The following is a 26,503-nucleotide window of genomic DNA, read 5'->3' on the forward strand; positions in this document are numbered from 1 at the left end:
TGAGCGGGAAGATTAATCTACAGAAGCACATCTGTGGGACTTAATTTACGGGTCGCAGTGCCATGCCTTGTGGATCCATTAGACTCATTTGGTTTTCAATCCTGTACAGCATATGCAGCTAAACAAAGGTGAAACAATGGTGGGAAATTGCCAGGGAACAAGCAAACACAAGACCCACACTGATAAATATTTGTACATAGTCAGATTCACGCAGTGCACAGCCCTGGTTATCGACCCATGCATAGATACGCGTAATGACGACAGTACCAAAACACCAGCATCCGTGAACATTAGCTTATGCGAACGAGAGTGGTTTTTGAATTGGACATCAGACAGTACAGCTGTACTCCTCCCCAAAATGAGCCGTCCCTTATCAAGTTCCTCCCTAAACACCTGCTAATGGAGGACACAACTCAGCTAGGCTCAGACACAGTAAACAGATTCTTACAAAGCAGGAAAAGCATCACTGTGTGACAAAGGTCAGCACTAAGCCTGAAAAAAGATCAGTGATTGGATTGTGAGCCACTTTTAGCCTGAGAGAGGACAGGCCGTTCAGGCTCTCTGAAGAGAAACAGCTGCAAGTTGCAAATTGGAAAGCCTTTGTGAGAAAGGGCTCTGCCCTTTGTTGTCTCCTTCCTCCTCTCCTCAAAGAGCTGGCATGCAGATGTCTCCTCTCATTCCTCGCGTGTAATTACAAAGATGGGAGAAGAGCATAAAAGGATCATTCCTGATATGGCATTGTACAGCAGGCGGAGCACACCCGGCAGCTGGCATGTTTTTAAATAGAATTACTTCACTTTCAAAGCAAAAGACTTAACACTGCACTCCTCTGCTGCAGCCACTTATTTCCTTTTGATTGTTCAATACGATGTAGCAGACAGGATAATACGATTGAAAACAATCAATGTGATCACCAGTGGTGGTGGTACATACCTTCAACTCTAGTTATAGAGTGCTCTTGCTTTGCCTGGGTGCAGAGAGGAGACATGGGACTGAGCAGATAAGGATTCTTATCAGAACATGTGCAGGTGTTTAGTGGAGCAAGGCTATAACAGGATTCTTAAGTTACTACTGGCTGGCAGGATTTCATTTGATGGCAGAAGTAGGAAAAGAAGTGCAGATGGATGGTGAGGTGGAGGTACAGAATGGAGTGAGCTGGTGGCCTGGGTGTTATAATTGTGAATCCCCCCCAGAGTGCCGCAGTACCGCATGTCTTTGACACCTGCTGGTGTGGTGATAAGAAGTGAAAACCAATCACTCCAGCTACCCGCCAGCCCCAACTGGCAGCTTGCTGCCTCTCAGCTTGCTACTCGGGTATTTCTCTCAAATATAACTGGCTTTCTGTTATAGGTCAGCTCCCTCTGTAGGCTGACACCTCAGGATCGGAAAACCAGAGAGGTGAGGTTATAGGAGGGGAGACTACTAAAGGACAAGCGAGATGCTCATTAGTTTACAGTAAGCCCAAGTAAAGGGTTATATACCACAGAACCACCTCTATCTATCTATCTATCTATCTATCTATCTATTATCCAATTCACTGCTGCAGGAGGGCTGGAGCCTTATACAGCTGTAATAGGGCAAAGACAGGGACAGGATACACACTAGACGAGTTGCCATTCTAACAAAGAAAGAGACAATCACTGACACCTATGGCCAATTTAGAATCACCAATTAACTTAACCTCATGGATCTCTTCAGACTGTGGGAGGAAGCCAGAAACCCAAAGAGAACCCACACAAGCTTGAGGGAAACATGTAAACGGCACACAAAAACTCCTCAGTCGCTCCAGGATTTTCTTGCTGTTAAGCAACAGCACTAACCACTGCTTCACCATGCTGCCCTGTTATTAAACAAGGATGAGTTTTTCTTAATCTCAAAATGAATGGATAGGTCTTGTCTTCACTTCTTGTTTACAACCAGAAATACTGTGAAAATGAGAAAAAAAATGTAACCAGTTCTACCATTGTAAAACAGATTAAATGGTTGTGATATGCTATACTAAGTCCACCCACCATCGCTGGTGGCAACTGTATGACAATTATCCCTCCCTTAGTCCTAAAGAGAAAACTGAACGCTTTATAACAAACCAGGAAAAATCCAACCTATTGTACTGATGACAGAAGAGCAGTTTTTATTGCACTGATCCAAGCGTGCTGTTGTTGTGAAACATTGTGCATGCAGAGTGGAGGTCTAACCTCAGGTAACGAGCTTATGAAACTTTAAATTGAGACAAAGTCACCACATTTCAGTGGTTTTGAAAAAAATAAACAGTTTAAATGTGGAAAGAACAGTTATAGCTCTCTTTTACTCCCAAATTATTTGGGGTTAGTTGCTTTTTCTCCCAAAGTAACTGAACCATGGTTTATTTCATGCAAAAAACCTATGACTGAGAGTAGCAAGACTTAACCTACATTAACTTAAAGATAACTCATCATCATCACTGTGTTCTGTTCTGAGCAGGGTGTGCACATAAATGAGTAAGTAATTGTTTTCCTTTGGTTTTCAGAGCACTGGTGGAACACTCTGTTCTGCCATCTCACCAAAAATTCAGTATGGAGGGTCACTCCCTTAGTTTCCATATGAGAAACTCACAGGCCTCATATCCCTGTGAGGCAGGACCAACTACCCAAACATAAAAGTAGAAGCATAACCCACAGAGGAACTGTGACTTCATTCTGTGCTGAGGATGTCATTACTTTACTATGTCTCTAGTTTGTTTGATACTAAATTGAGGTTCAAAGTCTCATACATAAATCCTTAAAGAGTAGAGGTGGCCTTTGTTTATGTGAGCGAAATCCAACAAGTCTAAAAATGCAAAACGCCGTGTGGGGCAGAAGATCTTTGTGCCATTACGGACTGCCATTTCAAACTAACTTTATCGCCCGCAGAGGTCAAGGACGTGCAGTCTGCCTCTGAGTGAGTCCTTAGACTCTCCCGAGAGAGCGTTTCTCATTAGTCTGATTCCAGCTGAGGATTATAATGCGAATCCTTTGGATGAATCTTTGGAGAGACCATCAGCTGTTCCAGTCAACCAGTGCAGAGTCCTGAATTATTCATTTCCTGTTTACAGCAGGCGACAGGTGCGTGACCTCTGTGATGAGTGCCCTGGTGTCTGAGAGAAGAAGTGACAAGGGAAGGAAAGGAGGGGGGAAAGGAAGCCTCGGAGGGACAGAGCTGGAGATGAGGAGGACAGGGTGTGTGTGTGTGTGTGTGTGTGTGTGTGTGTGTGTGTGTGTGTGTGTGTGTGTGTGTGTGTGTTTGCGTGTGTGTGTGTGTGGGGGGGGATTCAGAGTAAACTGCCAATTTGTAAGAACAGGTGCATGGTGAGGTTTGGAGTTGGTTTTGCTTTTCAAGCTATCACATTTTTTCATGCTTTTACTTTTAATTCCTTGGCAAGAAATAAAGCCTTTAGCAGATTTTTACCCTGAAAACACTGCAGTGATTTCCTGTTCTGTGGGATTTACGGCAAAACCCCTTATGTGAAACCGGCTGAAATGATGTGCAGGTTGCATCATTATAAATATTACGGAATATATTTTGAAACACTCACTATTTTAAAGATCATTTCTATACACATCTCTATTTACTTTTACAGTTATTCAACTTGGAAGGCATTTATTTCAACCAAGACCTTGTTCCTACAACTCATGAAGTCAGCCAAAGACCTGATTTAAGGAGCGTAAAGATCAGCGAATAAAGGCTTCTTTACACATTTATTGGTAAGTTATTCAAGCAAATGGTACACTACGCATAGCCATCTTTGACTATACAGATTGTCTGTCAAAATTATAGTTAATATTTTGTGCATGAATTTGTGCATGAATTTTAATTCAAGACTTTCTATTCTATATTGAGCAGTGTTAACACATAAACATTGACCATTTTGTTCACTGGAAAGGTGATCATATTAGAAACTCCATCCATCCATCCATCCCAGTCTAAATAATCATGCTCAGACCTCCCACTCCCCACCCACCAGCACTTCTGGTGGTACACCAAGGTGTTCCCATGTCAGCAAAGAGACAAGCTCTGTCAGACGTAGGACATGCCCAAAACACCTTACTTAAGAGATGCCCAAGAGGCATCGTAATCAGATGCCTAATGTGGAGGAGTATTTACTCTACTTTGAGTTCCTCATTCTCTCTCTCAAAGAGCCCAGACACCTTTATTTTACTTGGTAAAATGTGATTTAAATTTTGATTGTTATTCAAACAAAAACAAACTATGTACAAGCTCTCCTAAACAAAATATTAAGTCACTGCTCTCATTTATAGCTTCTCATGTTCTTACACATCCCCAGATATCTCATTTAGCATCGTCAAAACTCTGATTCAGGAAATGAACGATCTTGAATCTTGGCTAGCTAACTGTCATTTCAGATATCTAGAAAGCTCACTGTAGATTGACTGGAATCATGCCATCTGAATTATACTTCAGATCTGAGAAAAAAAAAGCTGAAGTGAAAACTAGTCATATTTTTTGTTACATAAATCTGAAAGAGTGATGTTATGAATACCTTCCCAGACTAAAAAAAAACAAAAACAACAACACATAGTCAAGTCATTAAATTTTAAAACGACTTGTCATAACTGTGCAAAGGGTCAATATTAAAAGAATGCTGTGAAAAAGTAAAGTGGTAACAGCACAACCTACGACATCGAGTGCACCATGTTTGACTGTTTAAACCTTGACTTAGAAAGAACAGAGAGTTGTTGTTCAACATAAGGCAGTCCAGACTCTATTTGATTTCAAATAGATGTTTACACGCTTAAAAGCACAGACTAATTTTGAAAGTGCTGATGGAACACTACCTGCCAAAAACGGATGTCAACTTATCATTTGTGAATATATGTGCACAAAAAGTATTTTTGCATGAACAAAATTAGCTTTTCTGACCTGTTCCAACCACGTCAACTGTGCAGAGTGAAAGACTGCAAAAGATGTAAACTAACAGTAGTAGCAATGACAGGTGGGCTGCCAGAAAGTTGCTTTTGATTTTCTAGTTCTCTTACTTTATAATGCATTTCCATTATGATAGAATGCTCTGAACTATAGCACATAGTTGTATTTTTATTTTACAGTAGACTTGGCAGCACATAACCCATTTCCTAAGGTTTACTTACCATAAAATTAATTTACTACTGCTATAATACCATGTAGAAAAATACTGTATTATTACTGAAATAAGGGTACATTCAGTTAATTTCTTTATCTATTTTATATCAAATATCGAAATGTCAGTTTCAGACTTTCATTACAGTGGTTGAGTTAACTTGAAAGAACCTTTTTTGAACTTTGAAATTAACATGAAGCAGCATAACAGGCAGTGGGTGTAAAGTGTAGCTGTTATGGACAGTTTTATGTGTGTAAAAGAAGTACTAAAAAACACTATAAAAAGTAATATGACATTCCCTAAATGTTAGGCAGAAACTCAAAAGTAGCATAAGGGTTAAGAAGGTCTGTCTTGAAATGCACATCAGCGGAGCGCCATTTACTGTAACCTTTCCCTCGCCTTTTAATAACTGCCACAGAAACGGCAGAATCACGGATCACTGCCATTCACTAGGGTGCACTGAGAGTGGTAGTAGATGTCCTGATGCTTGTGGCTGCACAAAGGTGAAAAGTGTATCCGAACACGAAGTTGGCTTCAGCTCTTGCCGTACTAAAGATGTGTGTTAGAATAGATGAAAATCACTACTGAGAGCCAATGGAATAGGTCGGGACAGGTAGACAAATAGAGAGGCTAGAGGCTGTTGTCGCAGATGATGTCAAAAACACAGGCAACCCATGGGGATTGTTTAGTTTAACACCAGTGAAAAACCAAACTGAATCACAGGAATTCAATCTGGTTCACTCAGCCTGAACAATAGCCTGTGACACCTGATAGATTAAGAATAAGCCTCCCATTTTCTGCACACATATTCATGTGGACATCTGCACGAACACACACACACACACTTGCAAGAATGCATGCAAAAGCAAACAAGCTCTAGACAAAATGATGAATGGATTTCACCTTCAGGCAACTGGGGAAAGAGACAGACATTTCTACCCCTCGGCCAACTCCTGCTTCAGACAAAATAACAAATGGCTGAATGATATAGTGAGCTGTCCCCCCTAGTTGCAAAATGGGAATGGAACCACAGTTTTGAGACAGCAGCTACAAATGGCCCATCTCTATAACCACCCTCTTTTTCTCTCTCTTGTTCTCTCAGCTGTGCATCCACACAGACCTTGGCACATCTCAAAGATGGATTAATCCCGATTGAAAGTTGCTGAAGTGTCCTCAAGCGTCAAAGCGTTACTACTTATGAGGAGAGAGTGTGGTGAAGATGATTCAAAAGTCAGAAAATAAGCTCTGGGGTCATTTAGGATGGACAAACACCCACAATGCAGGGATATCCTGTAAAGTGCACCACACTGCATTAAGCCCAATCATATTTCTTGACAATCTTCTTCCAGGTCTGCCTGTGGTAAGCCTTGGGCTACTGCTGTTGGAACGGCATGAATGCGATGCTTCTACCACTCATGCTGGCATGAATATCACAGTTCTGGCTGCCGAACGAAGCACTTCCTCCTCCTACATTGCCTCAAATGCTCTGGAACATGCTTTTAATGTGGTACTGTAACATTATTAGTTCAATGTCAACACTCTCTAGACTCTAGACATGTGTAGAGAGTCCATTGAAGCAAACTGTTCATTTTAGCTGTAGCTATTAATAGTATAGTATATTAATAGTATAGTTTGACTGCTATTGTTTTTTTTTATGTTAATTTTGACAGTATTGGCCCACTTCACACTTTATATGATCATGTGTCATGTGGGAAAACATAAATTTGGGAGAAAAGTGGATAGTCTTGTTGCCTCGCCAGAAGAAGGTAGTCGGTTCACATATTGGTGATTTTCATTTTGGGAGTTTTTAACACTTCTGCGTGATCAGTGTGATTTTTTTTCTCCCCCAAAAAGGCAAAATAAAATACACAATATTCTAAGCAAAAATTTAAAAAAAATGTCAGATGTTGCAAATATGATACAAATTAAAACCAATATATGCAAATTAATATTAATATGTAAAAAAAAAAAAACAGCAGTCAGAAGGTTCAATAAACACTCCATTTTCAAAAACATTTTATTTTCTAGCAATTATTTGATAGTTCAGGCTTTAGAGGTGAAACTAGCTGTGGATGTGAGGTGGAGGATGTGCTTAAAGTGTTTAAAATGAAGCTCTGTATAAAGGCCTGATTAAAAATGGCTTGGAGTTTAAAGTGCTTTAAGTGATTAGTACAACTAGAAAAGAGCTACACATGCTAGCCCATTTCATTTGTATTGAAATTAAACAAAATCTTACTGCAATTAACTACTGTTTTTTTAATTAGCTGTGATTGTGATACTATGAATATTGTCGATATCTTTTTATATCTATAGCTACATTATGCACTATAAACATTAGTGAACTCACTGCCTACAAGAGAAATATAGTCAATTAAGAAAAACAGCAGCTTCTTTTTTTTGTACTTCTTGCATATTATATTTTTAATGAATATAAATATTTGTCTTAATGTTCAATACATTTTTAAAATTGTTCTGTTCATTTTTATTGCCATGAACAATTAAAGCATAGTGTATTCATCGTGTTTGCAATGTAAACCAAAGTAGTTGCCTTTCCTAATTTATATAAGACAAAATGCATCTTTCTATTAAATCAATGCTAATTTAGATCAAAGCCACAATGTTGCATAAGCTACAATGTTCTGTTTATTTGGCTTTTCTGCATTTTAAAGATTCATATCATGAATATAAGCGTTGTTGTACAGTGCGCATTAGGACAGCATCTTACGTGTTACCTCATTCCAGACATCACATGGATCAACCTCATGTTTAAAAAGGCATCGAACACTATACAGCTGCTTCAGATGACAAGTTTTATTGACCCTTGGCTAACGTACTTTAACCTCGACTGACTGTGCGGGCCTCAGCTAACCCACTTCAATCTGTCTGCTGTTGTCTGCTGAAACAAAGAGGATTTACCGTTAATCTGGTCTTAATAACAGCAGGAGAGCCTACTCTACACAGCACTTCAGAGAATAGGACTAATAAAGGAATCATGAGGATCAAACAGAGAACAATTACATCTAATAAAATCAGTTTTGTTGATTGACTACGAGAAAGCGAGCCGACGCAGGTTTTGATTGGACACGATTACACTTGAATGTATTTTTTAAGATCAGCTCAACAAATACCGAAGTTTAATAATATAACCACAGTATGATGTAATTAACCCTGTATCGCTGCATTTAGACTTGGTTTTAAGGTTCCCGCCATGAAATTCATCAAACAATATAGATCAAATGATATAATTTTAACCTCAGCACTTATTAGCACCACTTTTAATGCAAGACAAAATTTCCACCACTTAATTAAGGTAATTAAGTAACTTGATTACAAACGGCAGCTTCCACCCTTGCTGACACAAGCGAGCAGAACCCTGCACGTATGAAATGGGTCTGAGTACCTAAATGGCACAAAGGCTCCTGATGAGGTGACAAAAATAGGTTTGATTATCAAAGAGAACAAAAACAGGATTTGATTGCAGTAATGAGCAAATGGTTTTAACAGGTGGAAGTATAGCCGGGGAAGTGTACAAGTCACAATCCCACCTCATTAGTAAGCAAATGAATTCAATCACCTCTCTTTGATAAGCGGCTTGATAAATCCCTGCAAAGTGGTGTCTGGCTTTGGCTGCAGCAAGCAGCTTTAATAGGTGCAGACAAACAAACCCCAGTCAATGAAGCTAGGGCTCCACAGGGAGTGAAAAGTATTTTTTTTGTACTGGCTCCAGTAGCTCCACAAATTTTATTCATATGTCCCTCGAGAGAATAGCTGCAGTATGCTTGTGTTCAACAGGAGGGTGGAAGTATCCAATGGGCACGGCTATGTCAGAAAATGTAAATCTAACAAGACAAGCTGGGTCTTCCATGGAATCTAAAAGAGTGCCAGGGCAGCTCCTTGAGCCCAAATCATCTATAATCTACAAAATATCTGATCCCCTGCTGAAGTTTGCTCCTTTACAAAGAAATTAATGGTCTCTAATTTTTATGGAGAGACAGAGAATATTAACCACAAATCCAGAAAATGTCACTTAAAGTTAAATTGGTGTTTGATCATATGGCTTAGTAGTTGGCAGTGAATCTTTTGTTGGCAAGCAAAGCAGTAAGACCTTTATTGTAGTTGGTCACCGGTTTACACACATCTCCTGAGGGATTTTGGCCTACTACCCTTTACAGAAACTTTCTAAATCCTTTAGGTTTCCTTACTGCTCCTTGGGAACTTGAAACTTCTGCTTCCTAAACAGATTCCAAAGAGGACTGAGGTCTGAAGACTGCTTAGGCTACTCCATGAGCTTAATGTGCTTCTTCTTTAGCTACATGTCATGAGACAACATCTTGCATGGAGTGCAATTCATGGTCATTTTGGTCACATCAGCTCACCAATCTTCTTGTTTATGGTCATGTAGCCCATTCCAGCCCTGTGCATATCTACAGTTTTGTCCCTGACATCCTTTGACAGAATTTTGGTCATGCGCATGTTGGTGGAGAGGTCTGCGTGGAAGGAATTGATCTTGTGCACAGCTATACACATAATGGGTTGAGATCAGGATTATTTGTAATTGATTAATTGATTGTAATCTGTTGGAGCCAGAACTATATGTGGGTTCTAGGGGATCAAAAACATATATTTTTCTGGATTTTTCATTGAGAGACTGTTCATTTCTTTAGTAAATGAGCAAATTTCTAAATTCATCAGGGGATAAAATAATCTCCCCCACTCTACATGAGAGATTTTCACCTAGATGAGAGAGCAAGACTGTAACACCATTACTACCACCTGCTGCACCACTCTGTGCTCCCATAACAGTGTCCAACAGCAGTATTTGATCACTGGGACTGCAATCAGAGAGAGACACAATGAACTAAGCAACAGACACAAACAGAAGGATGACTTGTAGATAATATGGATCAGATGAAGACCTAATTCTCAAAAAACGAATGTGGTCCAGAGCCCAAGCAGCACAGATCTCAAGTCTCATTCTCAGCACTGTCTTCAGTGAGGCTGTGACATTTGAGGCATCAAAGGCCAATCGATATATTTGTTGTGTTAGAGAGGGGACAAGAGTGCAGCATTTGAAAACAGCTTAGACTGAGTCAAACTAATCTCCCGGCAGCAAATCCACTCTGCAGCCCTAATCAATTCGTTATACGGCGTCTTCTCGAATACACATTTGCACCTATGCACAGACGCGCACATGAGTAAGGCACTGTGATGATTAGCTTGTCCCATTTAATCATTTCCTATTAGAGACACCTGCAAGGTTGAAACAGTCTTATGTGATTACGTGTAATCACAGAAAATGTCACATTTGAATGATAAGCAGCATGAGAAGACGACGTGAAACGTGATGCCCTGCATTTTTACACCATAGAATTATTAACTTTTCTCATGCATTTGAAAAAAAAGAAAAAAGAAAAAAAAAGCTTTTCTTGTTTAAGTCTCACAAATGTGTGAAAAAAAAAACATTCACACAAGGCTCACACATAATTATGCATATGCTGCGCAGGCGTATAAATACAAGCACCCACACTGGGCTGTGGGGGGGGAAAGCCTATCTACTGTGGATAAAAGACATCCCTTATCAGCTTCCTCATAGAGGAGCTGGGAATGAAGGCATTTACTCAAATGAAAGAGCAGCTTTTGGAGATAAGCCGAGAAAAACGAAGCCCAACTAAGCTTTCAGATTGGACTGGGCCTATAGAGGGAACAGAGGAGGACGGGAAAAAAACAGAGACGTAAAGGATGGATGGACAGACGGATGGATGATAGATGGGTGGATTGTTGATGAAATGATGGGAGGATGGTGTAGGCTCCTTTTTGGTGATTTTAAGTGCAGTTGTGTGAGGCAGATGTGTGCATACAGAGGAGGAGTGTGTGGCTTTTGTCTGCGATAGAAGTGCTTACATAAAGAGTATTTAGAGGATGTGGGTGTAAAAGCTATTGTGTTGACCCCAGTATTTAGTCTGTGCAGGCGTGCATGTGCTTGTCTCTACCTTGTGTCTATCCCTGTGCTCAGAGCTGGCCCTGTCTGCACAGTGAGCTGGCACATCTTCTCCGCTGCACTGGGCTGTGAGCTGTGCTAGAATAACCCACTTCAAAGACACCCATTGTCACACACTAATGTGGCAAACGACAGCTAGCACCACAGAAATCAGCACACACTGAAACTGGATATTCCCTCCGAGTCTCTGCGATGGGGGAAGAAGGGTGGCGTGGGTGGGGAAGGGGGGGAGCAAGGTTTGTTCACAAACACGCTGCTGTGCCAACATTAATCATGTAGACTCTCATAAAATCATTAGAGCTGATCATTCCCAGTCAGTCTCTCTCCATAATGGCTCAGTACTGATGACAAAAAGCAAGAATGCCAATTTCTGTAAGAAATGCAAGCCAACACAGTCACACACGGACACCTTTGTACTGTGCAAAAATATCAACATGGAGAACTGAGGCAGCTGAACTAAACAGAAGGCTTTAGATGAAGAGAGCTTTTATTTTACATGTTTTATATATAATTATGCCTGTACTTTAGTTTGATTTGTAGAAGGGAATGCAGGTGTAGTTCTGTGTGTGTGACAAAAATTTGCATACAGCATTTTTTATTTTTGTATTTTTGTACATCACAGGTTGCGAAAGTGTTGTCCCCTGTACACAGAGTCTGTTAGTTTGTAAGTGCGTCACAGTGTATGCATGTGGTTTGGAGAAGTGGGTGCTTGTGAATACAAAAAGAATGCTTACTATAAATATTGGTAACTGCATCTTGGGTGTGTGCACAGAAAATGCAAACCACACAATTGGGTAATTGCATTTTGTCAATTGATTTATGTATATTCATTTGTTGTTTGTACCACAGCTGAGTTTGCTGAGTTCTACCTTTTCAGTGATTTGCTGAATACCCCCAATCCTTTTTAGCCACAAATATTTGAACAATTCCTCAAGTGTATAATTTATTTCCAGTGTTTACTATTTGCAAACATAATTGATGGAAATAAGCCTCTAACAGCGAGTGCTGATAATCTTTTTATTTTATTTTATTTCTGTTGAAGGGCAGTTCATCGTTTTTTATGTTTTATAGATTTGTTGTCTTTTTATGACTGAAAAAAGTCTGTAATAATTCCAGTTTTTCTGTAAATTGGTGTTTGTGCATGTGTGCATATAGGACAATGACTGGATAATAATTTCCTGCCACTGTAGTTATTATTGAGAACACTGCACTGTTAAACGCTCATGAGATGCCGTGCAGTACAGGTGAAGGTCACCATCCTGACTGCTGACAAAGAGCTGGAGCAAAGGTAGCCATTAGAGCTGGATCACTGCATCTTCTGTTTACACTTCCAACCATTTACACACTCGCTGCACTCTATTAAGCCCATTGGACCCCTGAGATTGGTGGTCAGGGCATGAGGTTCTGATGGCTGGATTTGACTGTAAAATCGATGGCCTTTGTCTATATAACTGCACTAGCATGAGGATCAGTGGCTGTGAAAGTAACAGTCTGATTTGAAGACCTAGAAATACACATGGAACAAAGAGAGAATTGAGAAACACAGATTAGGAAAGATGTTCCATCTCCTTTTTAGGTTTTATTTCCTTTATGCTCATTTATTCTCCCTGTCTTCTAATCCCCCAGTCTGTTGGTTTAAAGGCCTTTAGCTCACCCACTTCAGCTGAAAGCTGCATTACCAGTTGAAGAATTCACAAGCTCAGAAAAATACACAAATACACACAAGCACAAAGTGCAAGTGATGTTTTGCTGTTTCTCTTCAAGGCCTCCATCTTTAGCCTCAGCACCCAGGGAATGAGAGGCTAAATGGTGAAGTTTTGGTGCAGAGAGCAGTGTGGGAACATTTCTCATGTTGTCAGAGCTCCCGCTGAGGCTCACATATGCCTACAGCTCTCAGCATCCAGAAGCCATCACTCCAGCAGGCGGGCCAATCAAACCCATGCTGTCACTTCAGTGAAATGACTTGAACTGGCACTCACACACAGGCAATTTCCCCACAGGGAGCACAGGAACAAGAAGGAGTACATACGAACCATGCGTTCAAATGCTACACACGCAAAAGAAAACACACGTAGCCCTATAATGTGCCGCAACAGAAATCAGACTTTTCCACAACAGCCTCTGTTACAATGAAAAAAATATTCCAAGAAAAAGATCTAATGAATCTAATGAAAGAACCAACCGAGGAATCTGTGTACAGCTGTGCATTCTTTGCTTTTCTCGACAACTGTTCATCCAATCTATCTGAAGCTGACTCCTGGGAGGAGGCGATAAAATAGCACCCTACCTTTTCCAAATAGTGGCTACAATGCCATTCACACTTGGAGAAGGTCTGCAGAGGCAGAGAATAACTGAAGTGTAACCAGTTGTACTAATACTGTACTCCCTGGAAAGAGAAGCGCAGAACTCTTCTGTGCTTGGGAATGATTGGCACTTGAATATACCTGTCTCTCAGATCACTGGATTTGATAGTGATTAGGCTTAGGGCACTCGGTGAATAGAGACAGGTCCAAATTTGGCCTCATTCTGCCGGTCTGCTTTGGAACAAGAAAATAGCACAACTGAAACTCCTTGTTCTTCCGCATAGGGCGGCCAGAGAAGTAACTTATCCAGGAGCTCTGCCAGCTCTCACATCAAGGCCATTTTCTCCATCTAAGATGATAAGACCGTTTCCACAAGGCCAATAAAAAGGGACATGGAACTTGACTGACTGCCCAACCATACAACCACAAGTGGACTTCTTCGCTTTACCTTTTGCTTGCTCTTACACTGTAATTTGAGGGAAAAAAAAATCATAATATTGTCTTTAATTTTGCTAAATTGGAAGTTCAAACTATTTTCAGTAGTCAAGAACAAATCACTACTGTAATAATAAATTCTTTGACCTTCAATCTCTGCTCTTTGCTGACCTCTAGCTTGTCTTAACGCTTGCGTGCACATCCGTGTATCCGTGTAGACAAAGCTTATTATTGCTCCTGCAGCAGTCCGCTCAGTCATCCTGTTCTCCAACCTACCTAAACATCATTTGGTCAGAAAGATTCAGTCTCAACATCAAAATGCGCTCACTCAAATCTGTAATTTCGCTTTGATTTATGGCATGCAGCATTCCTTTATGTATCCAGTTACATTTACATTTTCTCTCAGTAATAGTGGAGATAAATCAAGAGATGTCCAGCAACGTTTACAGGACACTTCCCTCAAGGAATTTGTTCCACACTAAAAGTGTACTCCACTAAGTACGACTAAAAATAGACAGTTAAAAATAATAATAATAAACAGCGATTATACTTCTTGCATTAATCATGACTTCACTTGACCATCTAAATGTTCAGTCTGAGACTCAGGTGTATTATGTTAGCAGTGACTAATGTAGCCTTAAACTACTAACTTACTCCAAAGCTGCACTTTCCTCATTATTAAATTTGCATCTTCAGCTTCATTGGATGTTCTGTCCAAAGACCCAGCCCTTTTTATGACACATAAAGAATTCCATCAAAGACTGGAATTATTATCATTATTAATATTTTTATTTATTTATTTTGGGGGATTTTTTACACTCTAATCTCAAGAGTCCAAACGCGCCGTGACAAAACACACTGCAATATGATTAGAATTTCTGACTCACATATGAAAACACCATATCATCACAAACTACTCTAAAAAACAGTAAACACAACAGCTTGACAACGACATGAGAGTTTCTACGAGAAGAATCAGTCTTTAAATTTACACCTCATGAACTGATTTCTGCTGGGAAAGATAAAATGAGATCAAGATTAGTGACTACAGCAAAAAGCAGTATGGAGAACAAGAGTTTTGGAGTAATAACACATCCCATTGTTCCCGTTACCTGGAAGCAATGGCAGCCCGGGACATTAAAGTGAAAGATTACCTCACACAGACATCGACAACTGCATAAAAGTGGGAAAGAACTTTACTCCAGTGGATAAAACATATAAAATGCAGTAAGATGAGAAACAATAAATATGAAATAATATACTATTTGTGGCAGCACTCTTTCATTTCCACACAAGATTTTTTACATAGATGATGCAGATTAATAGGGACTGAGGTCATGAAAAATACAAAAGTCACTTTAACTACAGATTTGTCATCTGAAGTGAGGTGTTTGTTAGGCTACTAAAGTGGGTTATTTATCTTCTCTGGGCGCATGCGTGCGTGTGTGTGTGTGTGCACGTGTGAGAGAGAGACAGTAGGCAGAGGTGTGCTGAACAGAAGCTGGAGAGTTTCCACCTTCGTCCCTCTGGTCCGTGAGGGATGAATGAAAAGACAGGAGGCGGGAGATTCATCCATCATAATGAGTGATGAACACACAGACACACACACAGAAGAGCACTCACTCCGTCAGTCCAGACAGGGGCCCACAGCTGCTCTAACCAAAAAGACACAGTCAGCGTAACACACACTCGGGAAGAGCTTGTTCGTTTAATCGGCTGATGGTTTGGTGATGGCACAGATGTGTAGCTTGTGGGAAATGAACCAATGCCTTTTCATTAACCTCCTCATTTACACCCCCTCCACCTGCACCACCACTTCAAACAGACTTGCCATTGCTCCCTACTGCTTAGAAGACCCTGCAGCTTCTGCAGATCAAAACTAGAAACAAGTCCAAGTGGACACTGACACTTCAAGGTCAAGCAATACAAATGAAATTATACATTCAGCTAAAATCTGGAAATCACAAATAGTATGTTTATGAATAAATCATTTGTTTTACTTAAAAAAAAATACAACTCTACTTTTAGGGTGTGGCCAGTCCACGATAAGTGGTCACAGTCTGTAATCCTAGCCTCGTGTAATTACCCCTGATCAACCCTGGGACCCCGTTTAGCTCAGATTAGCCCTGCTTCCTATGCATCCCCCACCTCAGATCCCACAGACAAAAAAAGGTTGGAAGTGGAAGAATGTCGCCCACTCCCGAAGAAGCCTATAATCAGCTCTCCCGCAGCCCTGCAACCTGTCCCCCGCTTGTGTGGATGATGGGGGTGTTGTGGATGGATGAGTGAAGTAAGACAAAGTCAAGCTCCCACTACCAGGTCTTTTGCTCTTCAACTCAATACTGAAATATTCAATATGAAGAGAACTGTCTGTGTCAGAAGACAGCAACACAGTGACTAATAATGGCCATTGTCCAGTAAAGGCTGTTATCTGGAACTGAGAAGAAGCCACTGCCGCCAAAGCTCCCCAGTGACACCCCAACTGGCTTTTACGACGACATAATGGCCAAGAAGAAATCAGCACAGGACAAAGGCCCAAGTAGTTAGGGCTCCATTTGACAGAAGAGCAGTTCTTTATGAGCTGACTAAAAGGGCGAGTGGGAAAGAACGCTGACGACAGAGGGAAGAAGATGGTATTTCAGTAAAACACTTCAGCGTTGGAAGCTTTTGGTGCTCCATGGACGATAGTTTTTACTAGTGTAGGGATTAGAAGGTTGCATTTGTGACATGGAGTAAATATCTAGAGAAATGCTAATGTGGCATCCATTTGCATGAGTCATTTGCCCATGCTCCGAAGCCATTTTAAGAGCACCGAGATCGCAAATCACCACACAGTCACACTTATGGCGGGAGCCATCACATCCAGAGGTCTGACACAACAGTATGAGTGCATTTCTTTTAGATCTTTGTGAACTGGATGTTTTTCCCAAATTCAGCTACATTTTCTGTTTATTTGTCTCTGAAAGTGAAATAAGGAGTACTGATATGCAATGCAGGAACAGTTGCATTTTGTTGTAGAAAGGTATGACTGCACTGAGCCATGAACATGCTCTAAATAAGGATTTTAGATGAAGGACAGGGGCCCAGCAGCTTGGGTCCATTAGTCATTCTTTGTTCAGCCCATACACACAAAAATGCACCTCCATTGAGATTGAGTTAATTATGCAAATGAAGTTCTCTTTTCTGGATTTAGTGGGACAGCTTTTACACTAATGCCTATGCCAATTTTATCAGATTCAATCAAAACATACTAGTAATCATCAAAGCTTTATTTTTAAGCCCACACAAGGCTGAGATCTTCAAACATCACTACTTGAATAGTTCAGGGTAAGCTGGTCAATTTTATTTATTAATAAAAAAAATGAACAACGAGTTGTTTGAAGGCACACTGAGACGTCAGGTTAATGACGTCGTTCTTCACAACGAGCTTATGATGCTTATTATCAGGAACTGGTTTACAAATGTCCACTAATTATAGCCCCCCCCCCCCACACACACACACACACACACACACAAGCAAACGTATTTATTTTATTTATTTAGCTGATGTTTGAGAAGGTAATTTTTCTCAAACAGACTGATGTTTTGTTTTGTTTTGTTTTTGTTTTTTTATTATTGATGACTCGGGACGTTGTGACGTTTTAAAAGAAAAAAGAACAAAACCATATTAATAATAATCTACGGTGGAAGTTTTCGTGATAAAAGCGCCAAGTTCCATGTATGGGCCGAGAGGACTAAGGAGTGTGAGGTGTCGGTAACTCCGAACCAGCCAGGACGCACACTTTTGGTTAAGCTTCATATAATCTGATGCGGTGATTGTTGATGCACAGGCATGTAATCGACGGCGCACAAAAGCGCGCAGGACATTCATGAATAAATCATAAAAAAGACACTTTAAATGGTCAACTAGCGAGCCCGATAAATGACTGAATCCCTGGATTTTTCATTTTTCCCGACAAGGACTTTTAGCGCGGCTGCTCCACATAGTGTGTTTGCATTAACATGCTTTAAGATCTTTTTTTTTAACCCATCGACACTGTTGCAACACGAAATCCTGAAACGGTTGTATTTGGAACCTTTCAGGAATCTTTCGTGTATTGCTTACTCAGCGTAGCCGCGTTATCACCGGTAAAGTGGAGAACTGTAGGTGTTTAACACTTACCGATCAGCATCGTGGCTCCAGGACCGTATCTGTGAGTCTACAGCTCGGCGTGTCACCTGCCGTGAAAACGGTAAAAAAAATAAAAAATAAAAAAATATTTACGCACTTTTATCCCCAGAGAGAGAGGACAGCACGCAGGTGCGAACGGTAGGCGTACGGCACTTAAAGAAGAGCCTCGGAATGTGCTGGAGCCGATTTTAGAGGACTTGTTTCCTCTCCTGTCTTTCCAAAGACAACTCTTTTTGTCAACACTGTATCCTTTACTCCCCCGTCTTTGGTGACCAATTCCCAGGAAATCTTAGATCCTATTGATGCGCGTTCTCCTCAGTTAAAATCCTATTGCTCGTGCTGCTGCTCCGCGTGGCCTGAAGGAGGCGAGGGATAGGAGTGTGGGAGCGAAGCTGGGTGTAATTGCCTGTTTCTTCTCTCTCTCTCTCTCTCTCTTCTCTGATGTCTCTCTGAGTTCTCTCCTCCTGTCATCCTTTCCCCTCCAAAGTCCCACATCTTTCTCTCTCCTCCCCTTGGTGAGCCCCTTTAACATGACAGGGCTGCACAGAGACAAGCTGCACACCTGTACAACTTGGCAACACATTAGCCATCTTGTCAAACTTACTGCTTTGTAGGTCAGCACTAGGAATGACGTTGGCTTCAGATATGTTCTGTCATGCAGCCCCAAAAAAATAAAGATAAATTAATCAATAAAATAAAGGCAGAAGCAGTAAGCAGGTCTGGATAGAAGAAGCATGACAGGTGCACGGTAAACATGAAGGGAAAGAAAAGAATATTTTCTGAGACAGGTTTCCGTTCGTGCTCTCATAAGTATGATTTGTGCGCACTTGTCAAGGCAACTGTCGTGTGCGCACTACAATGTGTGAGTGAGAGCAACGTGAGAGTGACTGCAAGTGATGGTTTCTCACAGCCGTCTCTTCTGCCAGTCTGCGCCTCCTTTGTGTCTCTTCTTGTCGATGCATCATTTGGTGAAGCTGACACATATTCGGGGATTTGAAATTGGCTCGAGAGCGCAGAGAGCCTACTCGGAATTAAATTTCTGTTTGTTCAAATGACGTGTTGTGTGTTATGTGTGTGTGTGTGTGTATATAAGTAGATTGTGATTTGAAGGGCCTTGGTGTAATGCTAAGCTGTCCTGGAGCTACGCCAAAGCACATCTCCCAGGGTGCTATCAGGAACTTAATTACAGCATTAAATTGCTCCCTCTCCGCCTCTCCTGCGCTTGCAGTTCACTTCCTCTTCGTTTCCATTTTCGCCCCTTTCCGCTTTTCTACTTAAACTGTATTTCTACCTAATCATATACTTTGTCTCTTCTCCCCATCTGTCTGTCTCTCTCTGTCTATATTGTTCCTCTGCTTCTAGTTTATTCGATTTGCTGCTTTGGCTGAAATGCCCACTGGTCCTTGCTGTGTTCATGTCGTCATTGTGAAGAGGGCTTTCAGATGTTTTTTAAATTGTTCCTGACATCTGCTGTCCAAGTCAAAAATAACGTGTTCATCAGCTGTGTCTGCTGTCCATTCAAAGGGTCTAATTCAACCTCTACATTAAACTGATAGTATATACATGATGCTCTTTAACAGTCAGTTTGTCATGATGCTATTAAGAGTGCTGTTCCAAAGAGTAAAGCTGCAAGTGAGAAAGTGGAGCATGGCAGCAGGGAGAGGTTGTAGTGATCTGATTGCTGATGAAGAGCTCCTTTTTAAACATGAAATATTGTCTCTGACAGAGTGTTGTGCAGGGTGTGAACTACCTTTCTTCTCCAATCCAGGTTTCTGTTCCTTGCCATTCACAAAGGCAGCAGTAGACCCAGAGACTATCCTTTGGGGCAGAGTAGGGGACACAGGGGCAGCTGGGCTGTCCTGTTGCCTCATGCCAACCATCAGCCTATGGGCTGCCATGCCAGAGCCTGGGCTAATTAGAAACACGGGAATCGCTCCAAGCTTTACATCAGTCAGCCTCCGCCAAGAAGATTTGTTCTAGCCTATTTGTTCCATACTGTATGTTAAGAGAAAACAATACATGGTTACACCTCTCCGAGGGATAATATAAAAGTCAGTTTTTCCACCGCAAAGCCTATGTGTATGTTTTAATAATATATTGAGGAAAGGCTCTTTTATAATACTGTTCATTAAGGACCTTTTGCAGTGGCTTAATAATAGTTGCTCTTAGCTGCATCACAAGTCAAGTTCTAGAGTAAATCTATGAGGCTGAAAAATGAAATCGGAGCACAAGTGCCAAAAACTGCAGTCCTTCAAGTGGCCACTTGAGGCTGGCACCAAAAGTGAAACTAATCACATAGACTTCTCACCTTTACAGCTGAAATCAATATGTTTACATCTCAAGTGGGGGTAGGGAGGAGGGACAATTATAATTAAAAAAAAAGTTGTGCATCATTACAGGCATGGCCACTTAGATGAGGGGTGAATCACCATACAGAGAAATGTAACTCGTAGCTGTCGAGTAGGTCTTGGCTAATTTGAGTCACTAGACCTCTTTTTAACTACCTGACAAATAATATTCTAGCAAGCTCCAAGATTATATTAGAATTTAAAGTTTATAATTTAGAATTTCAAGACTCCCAAAAACAAAGACAGCAAAAGCATTACATCTAAAACTGAGTCTTCCAAACAGGACCTCACAAATCAGTGAGTGATGTCACAATGTCTATGCCCTCCTTTAATATGGCCTAAAGTTGGTGTAGGTAATTATATTCAGCTTTTGAGTCCTAAAGCAATTACAGCACTACAGTGGAAACCCATGCCATGAACCTGCCAGCACACAGTTCTTGTGCTGATGTTAATGCCAGAGCAGGTATAGGTGACAAGGAAGGAGTCCACACACTGAGAACTCAGTAGTTACTGAGTGGCTGTAAAACGGCCTGTTTCAGTTTAAGAATTGTTTTCAATGAATTGCATTCTCAAAAAAATGTTTTGCCTCACTCCCATTTCTTCTTGTTGCATGTTGAAGCTATACTCGAAACCGATCCAACCATGCAAATTATAATTTTTTGCCACTTTTCAAGTGGTGTTAAACTTTTGATTGGGACTGTATTAGAGAGCCTGATTCACTGTGTCTGTTTTCTTCAATTGCTGTACACTGGTTTATAACATAAATTTTAATGTTTCCAACATTGGTATAAGAACAATTCTAAGTCAACTGGATTCCAAGGGCATAAGGCTAAGTGAATTTATTTATGACTACATGTAAAAGTCAGGGTGAGTTGCAGGGATTCACTACCTTTGATTTAGTTCTGGTGGAGTGATCTTTACTGTGTTTGACTTGACAGACTGTGGCATGAACCAAGAATACACTATGACCAAGTGAAAATTGTAAAATTAGCTCACTTAACTAGTGAAATTTCCATCTAAATTAAAACGAACAAAATCAAAATAGCCTCACATGGTGAAGCTTTTTCTACATGCTTAAAAAACACGATGAGGAGCACAGATACATTTCCACATGAGTGGAACTTTTTTCACATTGCCAGCATTTTCACTCATTTATGCCTAAATGGATGTAAGAACAGATGGTCTCTTAAAAATAAATACTAGATTGACTTCATACAACATAAAGGAGTTTTCTTTTTCATGATTATATTGTTCACACTTTTGAGCCATTTGACCTCCTTTGTCATTGGATCAGTGTTCAACTTGTTCATTTCAAGTTGCTACGCTATACACTGAAAAACAATGCAGGAAAAAAAAAGTCTGACATTACTGTTCCTTTGTGAGTTGCGGGACAGCAAATCTGCAGTTAACACTGGTGGACTTGCTGCTGAGAGCCAAGTATCTATGGTGATGAGTGACAGATCCTGGAGAGGAGAGAAGGTCAAGCTGTCACACTTAGGTTTAATGAAATTGTGTTATCTTTCCACAATTGTGTTCTTTTATACACCGTCTGGCTCTGTGTAAAGCCACAGATTTTTCACTGGAGTCAGTTGTGAGACATGGCGATTTAAAGAAGAAGATCTGACATGTCGAAAAGTTTGTTTACAAGTTAAAAAACAAAACAAAGAACACGATTGCAAAAGAAACATTTCTGCTAAATGTGACATATGCACAGAATATGAATTGTTGGGAGGTTACATTGCACGGAGGTGAGGTGGAAACTCCAGAAGAGGTGAGCGGCTTGTGATTATTATGCAGTACGTGTAAACGCTGTAGAGTGCTGACAGTGTCGCTGCAGTGGGTTGGGTGGGTGGAGAAGTGTGGGACAAAGAGCGAGTGCGTGATGAGTGATCAAGACCTGGTGGAGGAGGGGGTTAGATGTGAAATATGGAGATAAATGCTGTCACCTGACAGAATGACGGCGGTGTATCACGCCATGCAAGCCTAATATCATGTGACATCCATTTAGCCGTGGCATCTGGGCATCACTACAACATCCTCTTCTTCCTCCCTTCTTCACATTCACCACAAATATCACAACTTCCATTAGTTATTAACAGATGGCAACAAACAGCAAGAAAGACTCTGATGGGAAGTTCATCTAGCAGTCTCTCAACAGCAGCCTGATCAATACCTGTCAACGCCTGACAGCGTTGTAATGTCCACCTTTTTGTTTTCCAATATGCGGCGGGGATGTGAGAGTACGATAAGAATGGCACCGCTGTTCTTGATGAGTTGTTTGTATAAATCTATGAAAGCATGAGGACGAGAGCTTGGGAGTGTGGTTTACTAAGCAAAACAAATGCTTTTTTCCCAGCCCTTGAGGTTAATGGATATGATGCATAGCTGCAGATTATCTTCTTTATTCTGTACAGAAGTCATTTTTTCTGTAATTTAGTGGACAGCACAACAAGAAGCGCAATCAAATCTAACCACAGCCATGCTGTTTTATGATCCCAAATACATGCCAGAGCGTAATGAGTGACAGGCTAATTAATGAAAAAGAAAAGAAGTTAGCTCTGCCTCTCTTTCTCTAGTGTTCCAAGCCATCGGCCTCCTCAATTAGAGCTTTCTCTGCCAACCTGCTGCTGAGGCTTGAATAGGTAATGGCTGGCAGCAGCAGAGGAGGCTAACAGCCATCGCTTTCTCTTTCTAAACTAACAATAGTCCTCTCCTCTCTCATTCCCTTCCTCCACAAACAGTTTTCACTCTCCTCCTTTCTCCTTAAATCATAAACTTTATCTCTTACTCGTTCTCTCATCTCGCACGCGCTCCTCTTTGAAAGCCTGACACTAAGCTCTCACTTTTTAAATTGACATCTACGGATCTCCCTCTTTCGCAATCCCTCTGTCAATTTGCTTACTTCAATGGCATATTTTTTTTCCTCTTCACTATCTCTCACTAGACCCAAATCTCTTTCACGCCCTCTTTCTCTAACAAACAAACAAATGAATTGAAGAGCACTGGAAAGGAACATCCTCAGAGCGTAACGGCCATGCCGGCTACCTGACTGACTGACTGAAAGAGAAACCAACTAAATGACAGAAAGACTGACAGCAGGTTGAAGGAACACTGAGAAGGTAGACTGTGAGGCGCTAAAGTAATTTAAAAATGGGCGGACAAGAAAGACAGATGCTGATGGGTGACAGTGTAAGATGCCCAGTGCCATAAAAGCACCTGAAGGCAAGTCTAAGAGCGCGCATTAAAGGAGAAGAGACCAAGTGTCAAGTTATTTGCTTGTTGTTCAGCTCACTGATGAGCCTCCCAGCTTGTGTCTCTATGTCCCTTATTAACATATACTGATTTGAATGACTAGCAAAAAGAGAAAACAAGCAAATTACACAAATTATATGACTACATGCAATTTAAAATACAATTTAAAATCACTCCAAAAATGAAAAACAGATACTAATAAGAGCACAAGTCTTTTTCAACAACATGCTGTGTGGTACACCTTATCTGTCTTGATAAGGAAATGTGTTGTCATCATGGAATGTCATATAAAATGCTTAGTTAGCTCCCATCTGTGTTGTCCTTTGCGGCCATTCTTGAAGCTGCAAAGGATTGCACCTGGGAATATTGTGCTGCCATCAGATAACAGTTCTGGTTTTAAGACCTGCAGTGTCTGCATGAGGTGCTGGAGAGGTGGCTGTGGTATTCAGTGCAGGTTTGTCAGCCTGGAAGGTTGTCAGCCTGTTTTGGACCTCTATGTTTAGTTTTCATTTCACCTGCTGACTCCTTTTGTTTTTCACTTCATATTTACTCACCAGTTAGGTTTGTGCACATGGACACACCTTGCACATTAATGTGGCACAATGTTAACTTTGACAAAACTGCATTATTGATGCCCCAGAAATGAAATATGTTAATATTTCTATTTTTTAAATAATTGTTCTTTGACTCTTAAATGTGCTGATTAATTTTGGGGGTCAATGATTAGCCATTACTAAAAAAAAAGTAAAAGGTAAATTTGTTTAAGGAAATTTTATGCATCTTTTATGTTTTATAAAAGAGTAAAAAGCCATTGGTAATAACATTTGACCAGGTTGTAAAAAAAAAAATCAATTTGGCTAGTTTTTATCCAGCTCATTAATTCATCATTTAATTCACCATCACTTACTTTCTGTAAAAGGGAGATCCAGCGCATCAGACAAAAGTACACTTATTAATAACTTATTGCTGCACCATTTACAACATGTATAATCTATCATATGTGAAGTGGTGAATGTTGCTGAAATAAGTTAATAATACATGTATTTTGGATTAATAGGCTGAAGATCCTTTACACAAACTAGGTGGTCATATTGATGAATTAAACAGCAGCAGTAAAGACTACAGAAGTAATGCAGCTAGAGGACATACAGTAAATTAATTATTAATTTTCCACAGCCTTCAAACCCAGAATTTCTTTAACAGAATGGCTTACAACAGCTATATAAAGAATTAATGAATGATTTATAAACCATTAACCTCCTAGGACCTGGCGTCCACATATGTGGACATCACATTTTGGGTTATTTATTTCAATTTTGCTCTACAAGGGCCTGATATCCACTTACGAGGACATTATACTGCTACTGTTCTACTGAAATTTTAAATGAATGTCCTCGTATGTGGATCTCATTTTTCTTAGAAGCAGAAATTAGGTAAAAAATCAAATCAAATCTGGTAATTCTTTATTTTTACATTCATCGGGTCCCAATCAGCCCAAATATCAAAGAGAAATTAAAAATGCATGCCGTGGAAGAGTTCGGGTCTTAGGAGGTTAATAGAATGGCAACTTATTGAACGGATTGTAAAATGTGCTGCCCAGAAAATGACATCATTCTCACAACTGTAATGTTATAAGCTAGGATCATGAGTTTTGTTTATGACCAAGATTTTTCTTGTTTACATGATAACATCTGGATTCACCAGACTTCCCTTTTTCCATTAGCAAAGGATGGCAAGTTGCTTTGCAAGATATATTTACATAAACTCCTCTAAAAATAAACATAGCTCCTCATATCTGTTATATCTAACAATATTTCTTGTTTGAAGTTTCCACTGTAATGAGAACATTAGAAACAGTAACATCTGTCTGGTACTAAATCATATTCTTACTGTATATAACCTGGTGTCACTCAACATATTGGCTGCTGGGGTGTTTCTTAAAAAAAAAAAAAGTAGCACATAGTGTCAAATATCTAGATCATATGCGTTAACCCAGAGGAGAGAGAGGCTGACAGCCCAGTATGACACTGCAAAGTGTGTGTGTGTGTGTGTGTGTATGCGTTGTGCTTGTAAGCTCTGCCACCTGCACATTCCAACTCATCACAACAGGAGAGAAGACGTCCCATTTAGCATCACTGTCACATACAGTTTCACAGACAGACAAACATAAGAAGAGAGAGGAAGAGTATGTATGTGAGCGTGTGAGAGGGAAAGAGAGATCGTGGTAAGAGGGGAAGATGGCTTCCCTAACATAAATAAATCATCAGTGTGTTTCGTCGCCTTGGCTGGGTTCACAAGTGGAAGATGAAGGAGCGTAACAGTGAGGGGGAGGAGGAGCTGAAAAAGAGGGAAACCGATAAAGAGGGAAACTGCTAGGTGAGGGGAACAGCAGGCAGGTGGGAATCCTGATGTCTCAGGTGGAACAGAAAATGTCTACTGTCAAACTGATGTAATTGCTGCCAAGAATAACAGGACACGTCGGGGGTCCATGTGTAAATTCATGCATACAGCTATATAATACAGTCCAAACTATTCCATGTGAAATTTAAACATCTCTGCTGTCTCTAAAACACAGGTAGGAAGATACTTATTGAATGTCTCATTGAAAATGTAGATCTAAACCCAGGCATATGAATTTAATCTTTAAGGCAGTTTTCTTCTCTTAGAATGTGTTATTCATATTATCCAGCACTGCTCTGTCTTTATAGTATCTGTGAATGAAGTTTTTGGTGTATGTGCACTCGCCAGCCACTCGTTAGGTATGAATGACGAAGAAAAGCTATTTAAATGATTTTGAATGTGGCAAAATATGTTGGGGTCAGGCGGGCTTGACGGGAAATGTTGATCTGCTGAGATTTCCCCTCACAACCATCTCTAGGGTTT

At 40.4% G+C, this 26,503-nt stretch overlaps 1 protein-coding gene across 3 annotated transcripts in view; it reads right to left on the reverse strand.

Annotated features, from left to right (window-relative positions):
• Positions 1-26,503, reverse strand: part of znf385c (zinc finger protein 385C) — a 142,923-nt gene that overhangs the window by 38,126 nt on the left and 78,294 nt on the right. Inside the window, exon 1 of one of the 3 annotated variants that reach the window (XM_084925406.1) lies at positions 18,012-18,612. The exons of the other annotated variants lie outside the window; for them this stretch is intronic. Within the exon in view, the coding sequence (XP_084781532.1) occupies positions 18,012-18,021 (10 nt within the window). The 5' untranslated portion in view covers positions 18,022-18,612. Of the gene's footprint in view, positions 1-18,011; positions 18,613-26,503 lie in introns of those variants that run through there. 3 annotated transcript variants of the gene reach the window in all.

Source organism: Perissodus microlepis, chromosome 4, assembly GCF_051167445.1.
Source record: "Perissodus microlepis isolate ML-2025 ecotype Zambia chromosome 4, ASM5116744v1, whole genome shotgun sequence".
In the NCBI taxonomy this organism is placed as follows: domain Eukaryota; kingdom Metazoa; phylum Chordata; class Actinopteri; order Cichliformes; family Cichlidae; genus Perissodus; species Perissodus microlepis.